This window comes from Stigmatopora nigra, chromosome 21 (genome assembly GCF_051989575.1).
Source record: "Stigmatopora nigra isolate UIUO_SnigA chromosome 21, RoL_Snig_1.1, whole genome shotgun sequence".
Lineage (NCBI taxonomy): Eukaryota > Metazoa > Chordata > Actinopteri > Syngnathiformes > Syngnathidae > Stigmatopora > Stigmatopora nigra.
Window position 1 is genome coordinate 3,536,370 of NC_135528.1, and position 24,180 is coordinate 3,560,549.

Here is a 24,180-nt window from a genome sequence, read left to right on the forward strand (position 1 = left end):
TTTTTAAAAATAGCACTTTCACAGAATTTTAATTTTACTCACCTCGTCATTCCGAGACACTGAGATGAATTCCAAATTTATTTTCATCATGTTGCACAACGTCAAAAATAAAAAAAATGACAGTTAACGTAAAGCAATTTCCACTTCTTTCATTTCCTGCCATTAATGTTGATTAACTGTCATTTTTCCCCACAGGGGAATAAGTGTTATCTTTCAGGAAACGTGTGAACCAACTCGTTTTTCCTGTTGTGTGGTTTTTTAACAGATTTTCTTATTTGCGGTATAATTCTGAGACAAAAACAGTACTTTTCTTTTGAAGTTGTACAATTTTTGTGTATCCTTTTGTATAAAATATGCATTAATGGCCATCAAAACGTTTAAAAAATGGAGGTAAACACAATGTAGATTAATTTTGTCTATTTTTTTTCCTCTGGCATCAGTTCACAGAACAAACCAATTAGAAATTTGAATTTTAATAACTAGAATTTCTTTAATTAAGCATCTGTTGTGACTTTGTGGGTTGTGTATGGCTCAATTAGTTTGAGTCTTTTCCTCCTGTAAATAAGAGAAAATAAAACATAACAGTAACATATGGTGGTAAGACGCTAGTTAGTTTTGTCTTCATTTGCTCTAATTATGCATTAATTTGAAAGGAAGCTTCCAGCCTCTGAAGCATGTGATTACTTATGCCTACAATTGTTTGAAAAAAAATGAATACATTCTAAGTCCAGAAAAAAATATTATCGCATAATTAAATAAAAATTGACCGTTTTTATGGCAATGAGAAAATCATTTAAATTACTGTAACCATAAAAATGCTTTTAAATTATTCTTTACCCTTTTTGGCAATTAAATGTAAAAAAATGTTTTTATTACAAAGGGAAAACATGAAAAAAGGCATAAACTATATTTAGTTTTTAAAAAGAATATTTAGTCTAATAAAAGAAAATGTAATTATACTATTAAGCAACTAAAAACAGACTATTATTAAGGCTAAACAGTTGACTATGAAAATAAAATAGGCTATTCTTTCAATCAGATGATAATCAATGATACTGTCAATTTACACACAAAAATGCTGCAATAATGAATTCAAGAGAAGCCATTATTAAATGAACAATGACACCAACACAGTAGTTTAAATTTTCAACATTTTTTTTGTTTTTCTTTCGTTTGGTTCCAAAATAAAGATCACACAATTGTTTAGAGACAATCTACAACAGGAGTTACAAAAAATAGTTGCCCAGGCAAGTAAGCATACACAGGTTTCTGTTAACTATACACATATGGTTACAGGGTGTGCTCGTAGTAGTAAATATACACAAGGCAGCTTTATTTTTTTTATCTTCACCCCCAAAAATGGCTGCCTTTTCTCACCCAAAAAGGGGGAAAAAAACAATAGACAGTATGATACAGCACTTACAGGTCTAAAGAAATGCAACAAAAAAAAAAACCCTAAACAAAGAATGTCCTCTGTACAATCAGTTCACTCCCAACAAAAGTGAAACTTTCCTATAAAAAGCTCTAAAAGAAAAAAGAAAGTCAGTGGGAGATTATTTTTTTTCCTTTAAGTTAAGATAAAAATCAAGCAATGGTGCGAATGTTTGTTTTTGTACAAGTACTACCCCGTAATAGATATAGAAAGGGCTTTTTGGAAGAAAAAAAAAAAGAAGCAAATTTTGATATTACAATTTACAATATACAACAACTCATGTCACAAACCAAGATGGTGAGAATATACACTGAAATGAACAGGTTAAGTAGCCCCCCCCCCCTTATTTTTCTCATCATACCAAAAAGGGTGGTAAAGCACTTTTACATTACAAGGGTTTACAAATGTACAAGTATACAGTCAGAAGTATGCGTGGTCACTACTAGGATACATTATAGATACAGAGTCAACATCAAAAACCAGAAAAAACCTACAAAGTTTTTATATATATATTTATATATATATATTTATATGTACTGTATATGCAAAGATTCTACACCAAGTATACATGTTATATTTATAGAAGCAAGACCAGAAAACTCCCATGCTAAATGACCTGAAGGCTGGTTAGCTCGCATGTGTGTGTGTGTGTGTGTGTGTGTGTGTGTGTGTGTGTGTGTGTGTGTGTGTGTGTGTGTGTGTGTACTTGCTCGTCTACGTTTGGCTGAGAAATTAAATTAAATCAATTAGGGAAAAATTGCTAGGGAGCCAAAAATGAAATATGAATCAAAGAAATGATTCGCACACCCAAGTTCAGCAGGCTGGGTCGGGCATGCGTGGGGAAAGGAGTCCTTCTTTTAAGATATACGACCAAATGACTGGCAAATGTAAGGGGGCGTTTACATGATGCCGTTGGGGGGTCCGCACAAAGGGCCCAGGTCCACGCCGTTCTTCATGTAGTATTTCTCCAGCTTGGCTAGGATGTGTTTGCCGTATGTGTACTTTCGAAGCGTGGAGATGTGGGGTCGGATCTGGAAATTGTATTGAAGGATTTTAGAAAAGATCACTTGGCAAATGACAATTTCCTACATTTGTAAGTTACAGAATTCAAATGTATTCTACATACTGTATTTTTAAGACTATAAGGCACACTTAAGTCTTAAAATTTCTCCAAAAAAGACATGGCGCCTTATAATGCGGTGCGCCTTATATATGGAAAAAACATTAAAATGTGTCATTCATTGAGGGCGCACCTTTATAGTGGTAAAATTACGGTAATTAGATTAATAAGATATCCTAATTTACCGACCTACCGGTGAAGCTACATAAAGCCTAGTATACAGTATATAGTAATAGTATATACCTTGTGCATGACGATCTTGCGTTGAGTGGGCTCGGCCACGTCGATCATCTTCTGCACCACGTAGTTGGCGTACTGGTCCTTCATCATGGTGTATAAGGCACTGTGGGGCCCTTCCGTCAGGCTGCACACCTCGTCGATCAGTACCGCTCGCTCTGCCCGCGATGCGTGCGTCACACACTTTTCCACCACGTTGCTAACAGAAGGCAAAAAGGTGCATTATTTTACAGCTATTTTATAGCTATTATTTTACATATTGAAATATTTTCACTTAGTGAATACATTGTATTCAAGATATATATATTTTTCTCTCTAAGTTTTTCTATTCCAGTGTTGGATTGGAATTTAGTTCACAAGAACTTATTTCCATTATCATTGGAACTAGGTGCTAAAGTCTGCCATCTTTCTTTGATAAAAGATCCAAGATGGCGGCACGTGCGGGTGCAACGGCAGCTCTTTGCTCTCTACTTGTATTAGTACGACACACAAGCCCTTCTGTGCAATAAAAACACAATATCTTAGATTGTGCAATATTTTAGAATGACTGACTTTTTAAATGACTTATTTATGTTTTTACTGGGGAAAAACCCACCAATTTCGTTATAGACCGCTGTGAGTAATGACAGTAAAAGGCTACCTGGCAAACTTGTGTTGGCTAAGACCCAGTACGTTCCCTCTGATCTCTGCCACTATCTTGCTCTTGTCTTCGGCTCTGCCGTGTTCCAACACGTGCTGGATTACATAATTGCCGTACTGGTCCTGCACATAAACACACACAAACAAAAAAAGGTGAGCAAAATGCACGCAACAAAACAACAGACCAACAATTCTCAATCTAGTTTCTATAGTTATGCGATGTAGTGAAGGAGGTAGTGGAACCTGCACGAGCTGCTCCGTGTGCTGGTGAAGCTCTTCGAGGATGGGCAGCGTTTGTTCGGGTAGGCAATGCTCCAGGATGCGCTGAATGACCCGGCAGCCATACGGGTGAGTGGACAAGGCGAATACCTAACACAATAAACAGTGTATTATAAAGCTGTATTGACCAGCTATACTTCGAATTCTAGTGATTAGTCAACTGTCGTATTTCCGCACTATAATGTGTACCTTCAATGAATGTCCTAAAATGGGCTTCATTTATAAGGCGCACCAGTTAATAGGTGATAATGAGTGGTAGTAGTAAGGAATTGTGTTATACATCGACTAGATAAAGGTGTAATAGTACTAGTAGTAGGAGTGGGTAGGAATTGTGTAATACAACAACTAGATGGAGCTGTGCTAAAGAGAATTCCATACAATGATAATGAATATTACTATTAGGCGCATTGGATTATAGGGCGCATTGAGAAAATTGAAGTCTTTTAGTTGCGGTTGGTTTTTGTGGTAAGACAATATATAATATACAATACAAGTTTAACTCTTTTTATTCTTTCATAAACTACTCAAAGTGCAATTGTTTTGGTCTTTTTAAAGGATGTTTTTCTTTCAAGTAAGACTTATTATGCATGGGTTAACTTTTGCATCTGAGCTTATAACATTAATATTTAGTCACAAAAGTGATTCCAAATAAGCAAAAATGACCTTTTTTTTGCAAATTTTGCATCCATTTTCCTAATTTATGTCACCATGAACATTGGTCTCATTGGCATTGACTAATGTGGGTCCGTAAAAATGACACCCCACAGAGAATGGCGTCACTAAATTCCTCACACTACAAACACCTAACATGAAGACGACATAAACAGCCCTGAAACACGCAAATAAATAACTGAAACAAACACCTGGCAATTCACAAGCACATACATGCAAAGGGCTGCCTATATTTAGAACTTCTTTAAATGACACACCTAGCAAATTAACCCCAAAAAGGCTACCATACTGCAGTGGTTATCATTACCATGGTGACAAGAGAAAATGTGTTTTCTGTATATGTGGTGCATACCTGTCCCTTGAAGGCGTCTATTATGAAGTGCAGGGCATGCGGCTGCACACACTCGATACACTTCTGCACCACGTGGTTGCCGTTCTGGTCCTTCACACACTTGAGCACGTGCCCATCCAGCTCACGCACCATCTCGCTCTGCCCAGAGAGAAAAAGACAAGTAATCGTTTGCGAGAAATCAAATAGTCCCCCCGAGCATTTTTTAGTTTTAAACCGAGGCTTAAGTGTGACCGACAAATAGCGGTGTGCTTAAAAACACTCGCCTTGGAGAAAACAACTCGTAAACTCTAGTTGGGAAACGTTTTATGGAGCACAAACACGTCCTTGTGGGTCTTGGCCCTAAAATGTAATGAGTCACCTTTTTTTTTTTTTTTTTGGAAAGTAACTTGAGAGCTTTAAACGCTCAATTTCTATCATGGCAACAACGATTAGTGTTGTGAGTAAATAACAGAGAATTCCCAGCTGTGCTGTGATGTGGCATGTTTAAAACCTGAAAAGTCAAACTGCCACATTCTATGCAGCCTGCAAAAATAAAACCCAAAAAACTGATTTTTTGGAATATTAACACACCCAAAAATGAATTCTGGTTGCGCATTAGGGGCTCAAACCTATTCTGCTGGACAAAACTGCATTATATTAATTAGTCTAATTAAGTGTTCAGGAGATACATTTACATTACCCAAACACACTTAAATGAATAAAACACGATTCCAATTCAAAAACATTGAAAACACATAATAAATTATTATCAAAGCTCACTTGTTCATTGAAGGAGCATTTTATAATCCGAAAAATGTGGTATGCTCACATCAAGTCTCATAAAAATAAAGTTTTATTGATAGGAAAAAAAACGTATTATTGGATAGAAGATTTAGCAGTTATAAACTTTTCCGCAATAGATATTCGGATGCATACACTGACGCAGCACGTAAAGAGAAACTATAACAATGCTTGCTTATGCATATATAATTCACCCTATTACTGCACTTTATGGCACTTAATTTTGACCATTTTCATATACTAGATACGTCTTAATTAAAAGGTGACCAATACAAACACGGGACTACTCACAATGACTTGCTGATCAGATGGGATGAACTCTAATGCCTTCTGGATGACCCTGCACCCGTACATCTGCAAAGCCAGCGACAGTACGTGCCCACGGATTCGCTCAGCCAGCGCCAACTTCTGGTCCAAACTCCCAAACTTCACACACACAAAAAAAAAGTTTGAATACAAAATAGTGATCCAAACATACAATCAAAAGTGCACCGAGTTATACCTCAAAGAATTTCTGGATGACGTAGTTGCCAAAAACGTCCACCATGAGCTGGTAGGCAGCCTGCAGGATTTCACTGAACACAAGTTGGCGCTCTGCCGGACTGGCCCGCTCCAACTTCAACTGAATGAACCTGTGCCAGATAGCAATGACTTAACTTAGCATGTTGCTAGTGCCCTACAACTCCAAAACATGATGGATAAAGGACTAAATTAAAGATTATGATTTTTGACATCGGGGTGGGGGGGATGGGGGCAGCTTGCATAAAGACCATAAATCAAGTCAAGACAGTGTCTAAATATTCTAAACAAAATGAAGCTATGGGGCAACAGATTCTTAACCAGAACACAACTTTAGAATGAATCTATGTCTGGATTACCAATTGATTCTTTTAAATAGACACCCACTTGACCCAGCACTAACCTGCTGCCATGCTGATCCTGGCTGAACTCCATAATGTGCCCGGCGATATCCCGCAACTGAAGGTTAGGGTATCGGTTGTTGCGGAAATCCTCCAACAGACGGCTGCGCCCCGAAGGCATCACGTCAGACATGCCATAGCGTAGCCGCGACGACGGGAACAGTTGACTGCTGGGGGAGAAAAGCGACGAGCCCGAGCTGGCGGCGCTGCGGTACTTGGCTTCGGCGCCTGGCGCGGCCGAGATGAAGCGCCCGCTTCCGTTGGTCAGACCCCCTGCGAGGCAGATATATTCAACAACATTTAAAAAGCTTTAAGAAATAATCATAAGCTTCAAGAAATAATAATAATCCCAAATAACTGCTTACCCAGGTTGAGGTTTGACGAGGAGCTATGGTTGGAGAGCGAGGGTGGCGGGGTTAGCGAGTGGGACGGGCCCTGGTTGGGAAGCGGCATGCCAACGGGCCCAGGTGAAGGGCTGAAGCCCAGCGTGCCGTTGTAGAAGCCGCCGTGGCCGATGGGCGTGAGGCTGGAGGGTGTTCGCTTGTACAGCTCGCTGTTGCCAGTCAGTGAGTCGCGCCGTGAACCGCTCCCGCCGCTCGAGTTGGCCACTTGAGGGAAGCAAAGATGCCAAACAACAAATGTTATTATGCATGTCAACTTTGATCATTATATATTAGAATTGACTTAACATTTGTTGCCCGTTTAGTGAAAGGAATATTCTTAGAATATATTTTTTAAGGTTTTTTGGTTAATTTGAATTTTTTTAGGGCAGTGTTTCCCAATTTTAACGAACCAAAGTAAATATTTTACATGCAGCGCCCAAAAATGTTACAATGCTGACATTGACTATTATCACACTATGGGTGAATTCAGACCAACTACAATTAGATATTTATATTCAAGCTGGGCTCATTCGTAGGTGGAAAATAACTAGGCCAGACCAGACACATTTGCAGTACATCCACAAGATTTGCAACCAAAACATAATTAACACTACAGTTCTACAACAACAACAAAATCTGAAGACAAACCCATTTTCCTTCTATTACCACATCTGAAGCCATTGGGTTTTTAAAAACTGTATCAAAAGTATCAAAATTATCATTACAAAAAAAAAAAAGACCCAAAAAAGGGTGTTTCTAATTTTGTATAACATCAAAAGTAAAACAATACTTGTTTGGGCCCCATACTGACACAATCAATGAAATCATCCCCTACCTGCGGTACCGAAGCCTCCCAACGTGGCCCCGAGCGAAGCCCCTAGGGACGATGAGGCTTGCTGGCCGAAGCCCAGGGAAGCCGAGCCCGGCCCGGGCTGACCGGAGCCCTGCGAGAAGAGCGAAGAGCTCTGCGATGACGAGCTGAGCGAGGATGACCCGTAGAAGGAGCTGCCTCCTAGCGGGCCTCCCCCAGGTCCTCCTTGCTGCTGGGGCTGCTGGGACGTCATGGCTCTAAAGGGGCCATTTGCGCCACCACCAAGACCCCCGTTGGCCCCGCCCGCCGAAGCTGCCGCAGCGGCAACTACGGGGTAAAAAAAGCACGTCAATTTTATTCTTTTCCCCCTCATGTATGCATTCTTTACCTGCTTGCGCTGCAGAAGGCGATATGATGACAGACGCGGGGGCCATGAGGCGGACGGGACCGCTACGAGCTCCCGTGTTAACCACCAGGGCGCCCGTCTGGTCATAGTATGCAGCGGGGGCCAGGACCGGATACCCTGGGAGACCGAGTAGAAATAGATGAGCACACCAAGGAAAAGTAACATCAGTTTAAAAAAAAAAGAAAAGAAAATAGACTAACCAGGCACTCCTGCTGCGAGCCCCTGCCCGAAAGCCAGGGCTGAGTTGACAGCTGCCGTGGCAACCAGCTGCTCATTCTGCTGCCCTTGCTGCCCCTGACTGGGCGTCAAGGGACGCTGGTTGCCCCCTGCACGCATCACCTTTCAGGAAAAACAGATTGTTAACAATATACTGAACAAGCAGTATGAAAAAAATGAAAGTAAATTTCCAATGTTTTTCTCAATATTGGGCTGATTTCTGAAGGGTGAAGGGGGGGAGGGTGTACAGCATAAAAGCAAGGGTCTCAAACTCAATTTATCTATGGCAAGTTCATGCAAACAATTTGCCTCAATGTCAACTAAGGGGCCACAAAACACTGTCAAATTAGTCACAAGTTGGGATCCCTGCAATATATTTCCCCCAATTCCAAAATGAAAATCTATGCCAAACCTGCTGTTGGTTCTGCTGGCCCTGGCTAGCCGCTTGCTGATTCGCCGAGTTATTGGCGGCAGCGGCTTGTTGCTGAAATAGGTTGGCAGGGTAGACGCCCCAGGGCGTGACGCCGTAGTACTGATGAGGCATCACCGCTGGACCTACACACACACACACAATTTTTTAGGTAATGATTTTTCATCAGTGTGTAATGAGCGATAAAACCTACCTAGAGTAGCCGCTGCAGCTAGCCCCGCCGCGTAGGGGTCCGTACCTGGTGGGCCGGCACTGATGATGTAAGGATTGGGGACAAAAGCTGGGGCCAAACCTGAAGTTATTAAAACAAGTACATAATGTAGCATAATGTCACATTTACTTGCAATCTTTGAAAAAAAAGTGTAATTTCCCTACCAATGTGTGGCTGCTGTGCGGCCGCTAGCGCATACTGTTGTTGTTGGGCGGCTGTGAGCTGCTGTACGGCTAGAGCGTTATTTCTCTGAAAAAGCTGGAAAAAAGATGGTGCAATACAACATTAAATACATTTTCCCATCACCCTTAGAAAAAAAAAATATGACCATAGCATGCATCAACTTGCACAGGCTTGCGCAACAAGTAGCATAATTGCAAACGCTACATGGCAACAAATAGCAGTACAAAATAACTGGTTGAAAAATCACTAATGCCACATACAGGCATTTTTATTAGCATGCAGTAAAGCTATCTTTTCTTAAATTACATTTTAATATTTCTTAATATACGCCTTTTTACTTTACTTTGTACTTTTTACTTTATGATGAGTGATGAGTATGTCAATACTTTAGTCCTTTTTTTCTGTTTATGTTGCATATGTACTGTTAACGGATGCACTTTTTTATATGTATCGTATCTTGTGCTGACCATCTGTCAAATTTTAAAGTCAATGTGGCCCCCGGGCCAAAAAGTTAGCCCACCGCTGTGCTACACACTTACTTGCTGCTGGTTAGCGTAATCAAATAGTCCGACTGTGGGTGCCGAATCCATGGGCATCTGTGAGTTGTAGTCAAACTGCAGCGGCTCCATCACAGACTCCATAGGATCCATGGCTACACCACCCTGTTCCACGCCGGAGAAGTCTTCGGGTGGTTTTGGGCCCCCGCCGCCACCCAGTGGAGTCATCCCATCGACGCCAACCCCCCCTGGACCGCCTAGCAGGTCCCCCTCCGATCCCGGGGGCTGCATGTTACCAGGCGGGCGACTGTGGGAAAAGCAGGATTAATGGTTAGGACCTGAAATACTGCTTTTCTGTGGAAGAAGGCAATGATGAGAGGCCTACCCAAACTCTTTGACGTCAACGTCGAGGCCATTCTGCACCGGCAGACCGTTGGGGTTGATGACGTCGTTGATGACGTCAACTTCCACTTCCGCTAGTTCTTTCAATTTTTCCACCTCAAACCTTTCTTTTGGCTTCTCCCGCTTGTCATCCACCACCTCGGCATCACGCTGGCCCTGTAAATATCAAAATTTGATTGAAATAATCATGTGCCCTTTTTAAATTTGCATTTTTTCTCAACTACTTCATTATTTATCCACTGGAAAAGGGGCATCAGTTAAGTCATTTTGGATAATATTCATTCATTCAATCCATGCATGAATGAGTAAATAAATAAAATCAGATAAGGCATACAGTGTGAAAATACTTATAATATATATATATATATATATATTTTTTTAAATACAAGGTGCTTACGTAAGGTCCTTTCCGCAGGCAGGAATCCAACTTTTCGGCGGGCGAAGAAGACAGCACATACTCCACCATGCTGACGCCGAGCCCGCCGCTCTCGGACCGCGGCGACATGACCGAGCCCACTCCTACTTCGCCGCCGCCGTGGAACCCCTGACCAGGCCTGCGGGACACCATGATTGGCTGGGAAACCGAGTGGTCTACAGGAAAAAGGAGGGAAGGTCAAATGAGGACAATCAAAGTCACATTTTTCTGCAAAGTAACAAAGCAATATCTATAAAAGCCCAGCTTCAGGAATGGCGGTAATAAATCTGCCCAATAGCTGCGCGTTGTTATTAAATGTGTTGGTGTAAAACAGGTTTTACTGCGACCAAAATGTGACCTACGCGACGATTGAAATACGCTGTGAAGCGGAGGAGAGAATGACCGCAAGCAACCTCATTATTTTACCATCCTTTTTGGCACAAGCAATGAAGAATGGTCATTTTGCCCCTTTGCAGTGCAGTGTTTTTTGTTGTTGTTGTTGTTATACAATGGCTGCTCGTGTTCCACTATCTGTCGCCATGACAACATGGAGATGAACTCTCAAGTCAAGTCAGTACAAGTTTAAAATGAATAAATAAATAACCTATATCTGCTTTTTATTTTTGGAAAATATGATTGATGTGGGCCTGTCAGATTATGGACCAAAAGTCGCATGACAATCCAAAAAAAAAAATAATTAAAAAAAATAGAAGTCAGATACTAAAAATGTCCAATCCCATCCAACTTTGGTTTTAGCATCTATAAATAGACCTCCCTAAATTAACCACTTTCAAGTGGTTTCTCAGCTTTCTTTTGAAATCTCTTATGCCAACGTTCTTCTACCTGAGGCACCCCAAGCGCTGTCCCTCCACTGGTCCAGAAAGATGCCCTTTGGCCCGTCCTTCCCAGAATCATCCGTCTCCCAGAACTTCTTGCCCGTTAGCAGTTGCTGTGGGGACAAAATGCCAATGAAAAAAGGGAAACTTCATCTTTTATAGCACAAAAACTTAAGCCAAGAAATAATCAAGTGACCCACAATTGGACCCTTAGTCACACTACGATTCAATGCTACTTTGGTAATTAGTTGGTTTTTGCTGTAAATAGTAAAAAAAAATGTTTCCCAACATTTAAAAAGATACACAATGTTCTTAGTTTAATTGATAATGTTGTGGTTTGAGTGGGTGAGGAATTTTTCATATGAATGTGCAAAATTAGACCATTTTTAAAATATATTCCAAAAACTACGAGATCAAAAATAATAAATGGGAATAATAGGACTCAAATTTAGTACTTGGGTATTAGCCATATTAAATATAACTTTCCTGTCTTATAAAAATTGAATATCTAAAATAGAAGTCTAAAAATCAGTAACTAAACGAGAACACTAAGTTATAAGTCAACAATTAACCGAGTGTCTTGGCAGGTTAGTAGTGCAAAACCAAAAAAATGTTGGGCGGCTTCTCGCCTTTCCTCTGACCTTGTTATTCTGGAAAAACAAAGGTCAGGTTTGTACATCCCTTTTTCTAAACTTCCCACCCATCTATTAAGCCTAGATTTCCTGTTAGTCAAGTCTGGTTTGGCCAAGATGGCAAGGCTACCAGTCCGCAAAAAAAAAAAAAAAAAAAAAAAAAAACTCAACGACATTCAGTGAGCGTATGACCTATATATTAATAAAGTGTTTGCATTCTTACTTCTCCCATAGCACGCCCCTCCAGTGCCAGTGCCTGAAAGTCATGGTTCAACTCGTCCATGGAGCGAACCTATGGACAAATGGGGGGGGGGGGGGGGGGGGGGGGGGTAAGATCATGTATTTAACGATTTATTTGTTGACATGCACAATAATCCGGTCGAACCACTAATCACATTAACGAATCAGAAAATACTAAATTTCCGCTTAAGATATTACAGTTAGTAGACTGTCTCTTTAAGAGCGAGCCCGTCAATGACATGAATTCACAACATTTAATTTTGTAGGGTTCCATGCTGTGCCTGGAAAAGTCCGATTAGCATCTGCGGCTAACTTTTTAACATCGATGCATAAACAAAAGCCTATGAAATAAAAATGTCAAGATTTTGGGTGTTTTACAGAACATAGTATAAAATTTTGGAGCCGCTGTTGAGTTTAAATGGATTGAAAAATGCAATTAGGACAACCCTGCTTTGAATTAATTAGAACACCCACACACCTGGCTATCATGGATGTTGTCCCCAGTTGGCCAGCGGTGTTTTCCAGGTTGCTCGCCATGCTGCCTTTGGAAGAAGTAGTCCACCATGGCGTCATCCTGGGAACGTCCGGCACCTGCTCCACCCTGAGCAGGACAAAACAGTGGGTCATAAGACAATTAATATCATTCCAATTTTTTGGGGGAAGGTTATAAAACAATATCTTGGATAATAGGAAGCAAAAAATCCAAAAATTATTTGTCTTTTGTTTTACCTGCTGACTGGGCGGTGCAACCTGAGGGGTCTGCCCAGCGGGAGGGGCGTGTCCTCCACTGCTCAGCACCACGGGCATGCTGCTGGGACACGTAGTTCTATGGTGGGGGCTGAAGGAATCCTGCCAGAGTACTGTTTTCCTCTTCAGCACACACTGCTCATTCCACCACAGCCTGGCCAGAAAAGCAAGAAAACAACAGTTACGCCACGACATTGCCTTTTGAATAGCTAATAAGCACATTAACGTAAATTCTCACTTGTTGCCAGGCATAAATCTGCTAAAACAGGCTTGATGACTAAATTAGTGACCTGGCTTAAAAGTGTTTAATCGTTCCTAGAGGTTGATTTTTTTTTGCTAGAAAAAAAAACATTTTAAAATGTTTCGAATCAAATAGTAATTACACATTTTTAGGTTTGTCAATATGCAAATTAGGAGAAAATATTCAATGAAAAATACATTGTTGATAAAAATGTGCCTATTATCAAATTATTACAAGCTGTTAGTACGATACACAAACACCCTAGTAACATTAACTACAATTCAAGTAATATCTAATATAACTCAACAGTTTATTATAAACCATTTCATGAAAAATATTAGGTGAAAGAACTGACCCAATTGTTTGCCTCTCTATCTTTTCTGGAAATCGTGTTCTTTTTAATCCCCGAGGACATTGAAATGATTCATTAAGCAGATATTAAATACTATGCTATAAATGGACTCTAACATTTTACACTGTAATCTCCGTGGGGGAAAACATTTACAAGTAAAGTGCTAACTTGCACATTTCAGCATTCCTCATTCATTATAAATGAACGATTAAAAAAAAAAACCTGAATAGGTAACAGAGTTCAATTGCACACTTGAAACCAAATACCATTTTGAATCACAGACTCCCTGTGGTTTAGTTAATATATAATCAATTCAATTATCTGTGATAACAAGGAAATCTATTTTAAATGGATCCTCAACGTGCACTTTTAGGACAATTTTTTATTCTTGTTTTTGATGATCTTCTGACCATTTGTGCAAAAGGTACTCACCTGCACAATAGTATTCTTCCCAAAACAAAATGTCTGCCCTGACAATGATCACAATGCTCACTTTCTGTTGTGATTCTTTCTGTGTGAACAGATGGATGCTGAGCAGGTTAACATCCCCCAAATAGTATAACACGCAAAGGCCAATCTGTCTTTTACAACCCCCCCCCCCCTTTTACCTTACCCCATTTAATCTCTTTTTAAGAAAAAAAAAGTCTCCAGGTTTACATTCGGCTGAAGAGACTCCGAGCCATATTGTTTCATTCTATTAGCATGTTAGCTATCTTCAAGCATACACACCCCCTTTTGACGAAAGACAATTTAACAAATATAAAAAGAAATGTCAAAACAGGGCCAAAACGATGAAATATACCTCCTTGACAAAGTCTCTTTGTTACAAATGCCAGACATTACGGTCAAAGCAACGTGGAGGCCATTGGAGAAACTCCCGGAAATCCACAACACTAGTGTCATTCACCGACATGACATGCTTTTAGCGTCCGGAAACGAGTGACTATTCTCGGGTTCAACGCCAACGAGAACAGGAAAACGCACCGGTGGTCTACTGGCCAGTACCTTGACTATATGTAGCATGTACCCACAACCGGCTACATTAACGGGGTGTGACAATACAGGTTAGCTCCTTCGTGCACTCACTCACTCACTCACGTTAGTCCTCAACACACAGCGGACATGACACAACAAAAGCAGGTAGAACCGGCACCGGTTCTGGCAATGGATAAACGAGGCTTACATTCGCACGTAGCCCGGGTTCACTCACGCCAGAAGCGGCTTTGACGAGAGGAAGGCTCGGTTCGGTGGTCGCTTGCTCTGTGGGTATCTAGCAACAATAACACGGCCTCCCTCCTCCTCCAACTTCACGCCGCTTTCAGCCCCGGGCGAACCGGTGCCCAAAAAAAAGTGTTTAATAACAAGCGGCGTTGCTGCTGGGACAAACGGTTCTCTTGCCGGTGCGTCGAACCCCCCACGGCCGAACCGGTACTCGTGACGCGGGTACTAAACAAAGGCCCGCGAGCTGTCTGGAGCGGAAGACCGACACAACGGGAGGAAAGGGGGGTGGGGGGACTGAAAGCTCGGGAGGCGAGTCGGCTCCGTCTCACAAAAGGCGCCCCTCTCAGCCCTCCATGGCGACAATATCCGTATCGGTGGGTGACTAAGCTGCGTGCAAAGGTATCGCGAGCGGATAGCAGACGCCACTCACCGGCGGAGAGGGTGGATGCTCGCGGATTTTGGCCCCAGCTTCTTTCTGACGCCCCAGGATTTCACTCCGACAACATGGCGGCTCGGCGGAGGAGTAGGCGCGAGCGCTGCATGATGGGAAGAGACGGGAGGGCCAGGAGAGAGCGTGCGGTTCATTGCGCCAACCGGGGAGGGGAGGGCCGCACCGGGGCCCGCTTTCTTTGTTAGGCCGTCTGCTGCATTTATGGACCTCATTCACGGAGTTTGTCAATGAACGAATAGTGTACTTTCATTGTTGTACCGAAGAGTAAAAAGCAATATGTTTCCGGCACTATAACATACAGTGAATAATTAAACAAGCATATTATCGTATTTTAATGAAATCAAATACTGTTATGGGGGTAGGGGCTCGGTCTCCATGACAACCAGGTAACTGGCGACCATGGCAACGCGCTGTGGTCAGACAGACTGAACATCACGAGGTGTGCCTTAACCCCCAACATATGCAAGCCCAAATTAGAAGACTGATCCCGGCCAAGATGAGTGGGTGACACTCCCGGTCCGATCCCCCTCGGGATCCAGGGAAGACTGCCGCAAAGTGTGTAGGGGTGACGTAATGCATACACTGTCGTCATGGCAACAACGTGCCGCTCCTCTTGAATGGGTATTTTTAGAGGATATGACTAGATGGGAATTCCAAATGTTTTTGGTTTTTATATTACTGTGTTAGTATTTTAACAACTATTGTAATGGAACAAATTAATATTTTTTTATTTATAATTATAGTGTTTTCTTTTACTGGAGACAAATTCCTCAACAGTTTTATTACTATATTATTAAAATTATACTGAAAAAAGTATGTATAATAGAAGTTTCATTCTAATCAATGTAAATATTGAATAGAATCAATAACCATGTAATAAAAAATAATAAACAACGAGAATACTCCTTTGTTTTTCATGTACAAAGTGTGTTTTTATTATTTAAACTGTACCGTGCACCTTTCTGTGAAGGTGTTTATGTCATACCCCCCCCCCCCCCCCATCGTTCCTCTGCTCCCATTTGACAGACAAAAAGTGTCCAATGGTGTGTTACAATATTTGAGAGTGAGAGAACCAACAAGACACACTGATACAAAGAAAAAAATATACCCCGCCACAACCTAATGCAAGCCCCTCTTTTTTCCGAAACAAAATCAGTCATTGGCTGGTTATTTACATGCACATTATCCACCCCTCCCCAAAGACACACTAATGCCTGATCCCAACACCATCTGCACTGCCAACTCCTCTTAATAAATGTACCCTATCGGTACTAAATTGAAGCCGGACGTAAATGGACGACACAAATCGTGAAACTTCAGTTTCCTGCTATTGCTTTAGTTTCCTTTTTTTACCATTTAAAAGGAGCCATTGCAGATGGAATTGGGAGCAGAAATCTTAAAACTGCTCTAGTTTGACATCAACACATTCTAAAATGACAATGAGTCGTGCCTTTTTTTTTTTTAAATTACGTGACGCTCCCTCCCACAACAACAATCGATCTCAATTGCACCTGTAACACACACACACATACTGGAGTACACAACAGTGGTACCTCGACATACAAATGCCCCGACATACGAGCAATTTGAGATACAAGCGATCTCTAATACGAGAGGAGTGTACTACTTCTTGTTGGCAAGTGGTTGTGTGTTATCCTATTGTGAGGACATTTGTGTGCATCAATTTGGTAATATTTTGAAGGGAAGACAAAATCAAACAACCCTCGATAGGTTGCATCTGAAAGCCAGGGTGGAGGCGGGGCAAATAGAGCCAACCCGGGAGAAGAAAGGTATCAAAATGTCAAACAAAATCAGAAATAAGTTTAGTGAAAGGTTACATTAAAGTTATTTTTGAGTGTCTGCATCGTAATCCAAGTTCATTTAAATTTGTTTATGTTATGTTACAAGCATGTTGCCGTCTAATTTTAGTACTATTAAAACCACTAGTTATTTGTTACTTTGTTATTAGATGGCGAATTAGAACAAATAAAAAAATTCAATCCAATAACCTGTTTTGGATGTTTTTTTCAGAGGCTTGGAACCTAATCACGTGTTTTTAGTTCATTTCTATGGGAAACGTTCGTTTGAGTTACGAAAAAAAGCAACATACGAGCTCAGTCTCGAAACGCATTAAGCTTGTATCTCGAGGTACCACTGTAAACACATTTGTGTTGATGGCTGGTAAAGAACTGTGTCTCTGGTAAATTGACTGTCTCCTCATTCCGATTCATTCCATCTAGCCACCTATCCAACATGCTGGTTCATCCCTGAGATTGGTACATTCCATTCAGGGATGGTAATCTTACTCAGGCACACACACACACACTCGCACGCATCTCGTCTTCAAGGCGAAGGTAATCAAGTCTTCTAACTGGGTACAGCAACTTGTTCTATTCAAAGTGGCACTGTTTGGCCTCTGGCCAGAAGGAAGTATTCTTTAGCCAGCCCTGTGATGGAGAGAAAATATGTTAGAATTGAAAAGGGGGGACGGGGTGAGAGTCATGTTGCCAGATTTACGTGTAAAGAGGCTGCAGTTGTAGGTGCGAGGACTTCTGCGGAGGCTGGTAGCCGTACGAATCGAAACCGCCGATGAAGTCGACTGGAAAGAGAAAACGGGTTAGGGTATAAATAAGAAGTATACGTGCAACTTGCTTTGATACGTTAGTGTGTTTACTTTTTAGGAGACGCAAACTATGGTGTTTGATTTTTACTGCTGTCGACGTAATGTGTTTTTGATCAAAAAACTGTAAATTGACGTTTTTGTTGGTGTTTGAATTAAAATGACATGCATTTGTAGTAGATCAGAGATTACAGTTAGGGTTGGACTTTGGATAGTTAGACCATTAAAAAAAAGTGAATGTTTTACTACAGCAAACTTACAGCAGTAAAAATTGGTTGAAAGTTGCATGAATATTTTTTTTCAATACTATTGTTTGTCCAATAAATGTCTCACATGTCTCTAAATGTCCACACTCATAACTTGCGAAGATTTAGTGTCCACCTAGCCTACCGAGCATGTTTTTGGGATGTGGGAGAAAACTAGAGTACCCAGAAAAAACCCACACAAGCTCAGGGAGAGCGTTCAAAGTCCACACAGTGAAGACCCACCTAGCATTGAACCCTCGACCCCAGAACTGTGAGGCCAATGGTCTTCCCACTTGTGTAGTAAGAACTCCACATTGGTGGCCTAACCTGGATTCAAACCCATGACCCCAGAGCTACGAGACCAACACACTAACCACTGATACACCAGGCTGTTTTTAATGTTCTTTTGGGTTATATATTTACAAATATATTTTAAGTGCAGATTAAATCATTACATAAAATGAATTGGACATCACCATATATTTTTTAGGTACAATAAAAATATGTAGAAAATATCGAAACGCATTATAAATTATCAAAATAAATGATTATTATTGAGTTTTCTCTGAAAACAAATGCAAAAACACTTACAGCTGTCCTCGTCGTCCTGGAAGACTTTGCTGACGTAGCACGCGTACACGAAACCAAAAAGCTGTTCAAGACAAAATGGCAACACATTACATCCCATACAGTATATAGCCTGTAAGTATTAATACTCGCAAGCCTGTTGCGATATCCAATCAGAAGTTTATACTTACAGCCAAGAAGACTTGAATGGCCGAGCTCAGCACTTCAATGTACTGATAGTCCAGGAGGCAGCCGGAAACGGTGATGACGTGGTGGTCATCGGGGGCCAAGTGGGAGTCCAACACCGGCGTCACTAGGCAACCGGGACCGTGCTCCATCCACCAGGAACGATGCAGTGACGTGTTGAACGTCATAAGAAAGTCCCTGTCCTACAGACATGTTAAAAAACAAGAAAATACCATTACAATAAGGAAATAGCGCCCCCTGGATCATTGGTTAAATGAGCCCCAGTTCAGTCAATGTTTGAATCCACTTTTTGAGCCACTTAATAAAAAATATTTGTGTATTTTTGTAACAATGGATTTAGTCATTAAAAAACTAAACATGAGAAAAATAATATTATATTATAGTTGTTTTTGAGTGTGTCTGTATCATAATCCAAGTTCATTTAAATTTGTTTGTGATGTTACGAGTGTGTTGCCATGCAAAAAGTCAAATTTTAGTTTTATCTAATACATTTTAGTGTACTATTCAACCACTAGTTATTTGTTACTTTGTTAATAGATGGTGAATTAGACCAAATAAAACCGTTTTTCCAATCCAATATGCTGTTTTGGGTGTTTTTTGGAACTAATTTATTTGTTTTTAGTTCATTTCAATGGGAAACGTTAACTTGAGTTACGAGAAAATCAACATACGAGCTCAGTCTTGGAACACATTAAGCTCATATCTTGAGGTATTACTGTAATCATTTATAATTGCTCTCAATATTACAAGCAAGTTGCCCTCTGGGGAAGTCTTTGTCAGTGATGGAATTCAAATTCCTACAAATATTATAAAAAGCACTTTGTTGACAGATTTTTCTGATGTAACGGCATGCAAAAGGCAGTAATTGTTACATTCTCGTCTAATGGGGATAGACTTGAAAACTCTGCGGTGGTCTTTAAAATAGCACATGGAAAAAGAAAGATGCGAGTGATGCGCCCTTAGAGAGGAAAGCCGACTTTGCGGTCGCTGGAACGTGGTCGTCTACTCTTAAAAACCGCTGGGGAAGAGAGGAAAAAAGGGGGGGATTTTGGTGTGCTTATTTTTGCCCCTTCCCCCCTCGTGTTCATTGCTCTCTGGAGCCCTTGAAGCTACTCTGCTGTTACTTTTGTATTCAAGGGAGATCCAATTCCGTCATCAACTTTCCTCCTGAGTGCGTTTTAAGTTGCTAGGGCATTGGTGGTCTTCTGTCATTTTATTTTGGAGGAGAATTAGGAGTTTGGCTGATTGTTCATCATCAAAATACAAAATCTCCATTGCCGGTTATTTCATTTTGTTGATTTATGTCTATATTTGTTTAGTGTTATATTATGTGGATCCAGTTTTTTTAACTAGGTCTACAATGCCTTGTGTGTCTTGTGTCTGTCCAATAATTTTCCGAATACGGGATGAAATGTAGTTCTAATCTAATTTAGAGTCGGGATTGCTGTATTTCCGGACTATAAATCGCACTTTTTTTAACAGTTTGGAAACAACTAATACTCAAGTGCGATTTATGTAATTTCTTTTTTCTATCTGAAAACCAACACCATGTTATGTAGTTATTTTAGGCTGAAAAAAATATGGGTGAATCCATTTTGATATACTTTTTTGACTTTACATGTTAGATTTGAATTCAAAACTGATCTGATTAGAATTCCACTTAAACTTCATTTTTAAATTAGATTAGATAACTGTATTCATCCCATTTGGGGGATTTTTATCTTCATATTTTAAATCTCAATGACCAAAACATGATTGAAACCTGATCTGATCTGGATCATAATGTTGTCTGATGTCAATTTCACAAGCAGACACATTCTAAATTTCCTTCAAACCTTTCCTGATCTGAATTAACCTGTTCCCATTGTACAAGTGTTCCCTAGAAGAAGTTATCTAATCAGAAGCAGACGGAAAATTCACCTGTGATAGGTTTCCCACCTCCAGGTAGAAGCAGATGATGAAGGAGTTCCAGCCCACCCACAGCACCAGCCACACTGCATACTGCAATCATACCATAGGTTTGACTCACTTTAGCCTATTACAGTAATCCCTCAATTATCACATCTTCACTTATCGCAAATTAACTACATCACAATTTTTTTCCGCGCTTTTAATTATATATATAGAGAAAATAAAAGTTCATAAAAATGTGAATATCCACATTGAAACTCACAAATATGAGGTATCGGAAACGAAACTGCGCCGTGCCGAACATGCCCAAGATGACGGCCATGATGTGCAGGAAGTTGGCCAGGATGGGCGCCCACTGGTAACCCAGAAAGTCAAACACCTGCCTCTGGAGGGCGGCCACCTGGGAAGAGAAAGAACAAGAAAAGTCCCTGTTAGAACATGGTGGCGACACCCAAACGCCAGTGGCGGTTGCCACGGTAACTTCCCCGGTGACACAAACTAATGAGGATGTACGGGCCGCAATCCCAACAATGGCTTCCAACAAACACACAGGACTTAAAACCATCACCGGGCTCGTATTGCACACTTATTACATTTGGACAAGATCTAATTTTAGAATATTGGTGTCAAAGTTACGGATTGCGGGCCAGAAGCGGTCCGCTAGGGAGTCCTATTTGGCCCACTTTTGAGATCATTCATACTGTACATACACAATGAAATGCTTGTATTTTTTTACACTTGCCGCGAAAACAGAATTTTCCGGGGGTGTGCATTACTGCAAACAACAGGATGTGGCCTGAAAATCAACACAAAGCCACCCACAAATAAGAAGCAGCCCAGAGAAATCCCCTCAACCAATAGCAAATGACCTAAACTTGACATTAAATGACCTGTAATTACCCCAAAAATGCCAAGAAAATCAAATAAAATGAACTCATTGCCTACCATCGACATCAACAGATGTCCAATTCTGTTAAAGTAGCTCCTCCCTTTGTGCCATTGACGTCTAATGTCGTCAACAGGAGCCAGTAATTTAACTTTATGACCCCAAAATGAGGTTTAGCTGCCCTAAATCTGGCTTATGAACAAAACTAACTTTGACATTGCAGTTTTAGACACACAACATTGCTAAGTTTAACTTCAGAATGAACACCAGATGGCGATTGGGGGCCCTTTGGAGCATGTTTTAGGGCAAAGTCTCACCCCTGACCAACCCCCTTCCTCGCACCAACACACACACCAATACACACAAGGCAGCTGCAACTGAAAGCACTGACTGTACTGGACAAAAATGTCTGATTACACCGCATGTAGCACGCTACTCTAATTATACCCTAGAGCAGGGCACAGTGTCTAACATTTATGGGAGGCGTACAGGAACCTCAGACCTTATCTATCTATAATTACACTCCTACTGTACATACAGTTTGGTATGCTAACCGGTGCGTGATTTATTAGCCATTCCAGAAGAGAAAACTCTTTCTAGAAAAAATAAGCGTGTTTGTATATGCAGTGTGCAATGCGCAGCAATTTGTCTGGTTAGCGGTCTTTCTTTTGAGATAACAAGATATCTCGTATGTAATCGCTTTGATTTATGTGGTTGCCGTCGTCGAAAAAAAAGGCCTCCCTTCATAAATCCTGTGGATGTTGTTATTACCAAGAGCAACAACAGAACCAGGTCCCCAAAACAGCCATAAAAGCAAGAATAATCAGCGTCATCGCAAAAGAAACTGTCTAAGTGTAAAAAAAGAGGGTAAATTTGAGGCTAGAGACTCAAAGACGTATTTAATTATGCACTATGAAATTTTTGCATTGCTTCTAAAATTGCCATATGGATCAGAGGAGGACCGATTCTCATTTGAACTGACATTTTATAGATCCATAAATACAGCTAAACCACATCTGGATTAAACAGGATATATCTTTAAAAGAAGAAAACTCAATTCCATAAAAATTACATGCAGAATTTCTGCCTAATCTCCATTCATGAAGAATTCAAGTTTAAATTGGATTCAATGAAAAAGACGAAATGACAACAAAAGTTAACACTTAGTTGCAGATCGGATGTGGAATGAAATTTTATACAGGCAGTGAATTGATGTAATCCAGATCGGATGTGGAGTTACATTTTATACAGACACTGAATTGAAGTAGTCCGAATCGAATCTGGATCCAATACAATAAACACATTTGACGATTGAACTCAAGACCAAATTTTAAACTTTAGTCAATCACAATTGGATTCAACATTTTACTTCAACTGGATCCATTCAATGTTCAAATAGGTTTGAAAACAGTTTCCCTGATAATTATTATATATTGTTTGTTTTATTTTTTTAACTTGGCACCACATAAAGATTTCTTCAACTCACCAGCTGCAGAGAGCATATGACCAGCAGCGTGCATCTCCCGTTGCACTTCCCCATCTCGGAAGACTCGGCACGCGGCTTGGGGCCGCGGAGGCTCCGGGGGAAGGACGGTTCCCCGTTCAGATCCAGACTTGCCTGGGCAGTCAGCTCACACCATACCGGGCTGAGGAGGCCCTCCTCAGCGCCTCCTTCCTTCCCCTCGACCGCTTCTTCGCTCCTTTACAGCCACTGACCCATTTCCACGCGGAAAATGTCCAATTCTTTTTCCACTTTTTTTTTTGGTCAGGCCCGCTGCGGTCAGACCACCAGCGACAACCGAATCACCTCGGCCACACCTTCCGGAGGGTCTAGAGGGGGGGTGCATACACACACACACACACACGCACACACAAAGGCACAAAGAGAGGCAGAAAAGTGTTATAATGGGCCCAAGGCTGGAGACAGAAATGGGCATCATATGATAGCCGAATCATTCGGAGACGTAGCGGGGAGGAGGCGACGTTTCTTCGGATTCGGAAGCACAAAGCGGCCCGTTGTGACTCACCACGTTCGGATGAACAACAATTAGAGGCTCGTTTTTTGGCTTTTTTTTTTTTGGTCCACGATCGTCTCGAAGCCCTCGGTTGCGCTCCACCGACACCGGTTTTTGGTTCCTTTGCGTGGGTTCTGGACCAGAAGGAGGTTTAAAAAAAAGGACACCGGCCAGGTTAGCTTCGTCTCTCGTCGCCGCCGTCTTTTGTCAACAATCGGTGCCGGGGCGTGCGCAAGAGGAGACGGACGAGTGAGGGGGGAAAGAGGCGGGAGAGCTTGGAGGAGGAGAAGGAGGGAGGAGTGAGGAGGAGGAGGGTGGGGGTGAGGGCTGGCCGTGGTTGGCGACCCCCCTCGAGGAGGAGCTGCCTGCTTCCTGCAGGAGGGGGGCAACAAAAGGACATCAGGATGGATTGACATTTTCCACTATATAGTCAGATTTAAGCATACATATATCAGGGTTAGGGAACCTAGACCTGAAAACTACCCCGGAATTTCAGGGATTATAGATTGACATAGATTGTGTCATTTGAAACAATTCGACTCCAGTTTGAGTTTCTGTAGCAGCAGTCAGAACAAATTGAACTCAAACAAAATGGTGGTTTAAATTCAAATGTCAATTGTGTCC

At 41.2% G+C, this 24,180-nt stretch overlaps 2 protein-coding genes across 4 annotated transcripts; both read right to left on the bottom strand.

The window, feature by feature from the left end:
- Window positions 1–1,137: 1,137 nt before the first annotated feature.
- On the bottom strand, window positions 1,138–15,274 carry pum1 (pumilio RNA-binding family member 1). 3 transcript variants are annotated; one of them, XM_077743575.1, is made up of 23 exons: window positions 15,085–15,274; window positions 12,823–12,994; window positions 12,572–12,694; window positions 12,077–12,145; window positions 11,229–11,334; window positions 10,368–10,561; window positions 9,954–10,120; window positions 9,611–9,875; window positions 9,053–9,146; window positions 8,871–8,969; window positions 8,660–8,802; window positions 8,232–8,370; window positions 8,014–8,148; window positions 7,650–7,952; window positions 6,797–7,039; window positions 6,434–6,704; window positions 6,014–6,143; window positions 5,803–5,937; window positions 4,732–4,869; window positions 3,672–3,797; window positions 3,430–3,551; window positions 2,796–2,988; window positions 1,138–2,463 (listed from the first exon to the last, which is right to left on the bottom strand). In XM_077743575.1, the coding sequence occupies exons 1-23, from the start codon at window positions 15,237–15,239 to the stop codon at window positions 2,332–2,334; spliced, it is 3,654 nt and encodes a 1,217-aa protein (XP_077599701.1). In that variant the 5' UTR covers window positions 15,240–15,274; the 3' UTR covers window positions 1,138–2,331. The 3 variants fall into 3 exon arrangements, with proteins under 3 accessions (XP_077599701.1, XP_077599700.1, XP_077599702.1); XM_077743574.1 differs by having other exon boundaries at window positions 9,954–10,126; XM_077743576.1 differs by lacking the exon at window positions 15,085–15,274 and adding an exon at window positions 14,617–14,905 and having other exon boundaries at window positions 9,954–10,126.
- An 839-nt stretch (window positions 15,275–16,113) lies between these two features.
- Window positions 16,114–23,849, bottom strand: nkain1 (sodium/potassium transporting ATPase interacting 1). Its single transcript, XM_077743916.1, has 8 exons — window positions 23,569–23,849; window positions 23,028–23,371; window positions 20,918–21,055; window positions 20,665–20,745; window positions 18,729–18,926; window positions 18,562–18,622; window positions 17,623–17,704; window positions 16,114–17,552 (listed from the first exon to the last, which is right to left on the bottom strand). The coding sequence occupies exons 2-8, from the start codon at window positions 23,079–23,081 to the stop codon at window positions 17,543–17,545; spliced, it is 624 nt and encodes a 207-aa protein (XP_077600042.1). The 5' UTR covers window positions 23,082–23,371; window positions 23,569–23,849; the 3' UTR covers window positions 16,114–17,542.
- Window positions 23,850–24,180: the final 331 nt, after the last annotated feature.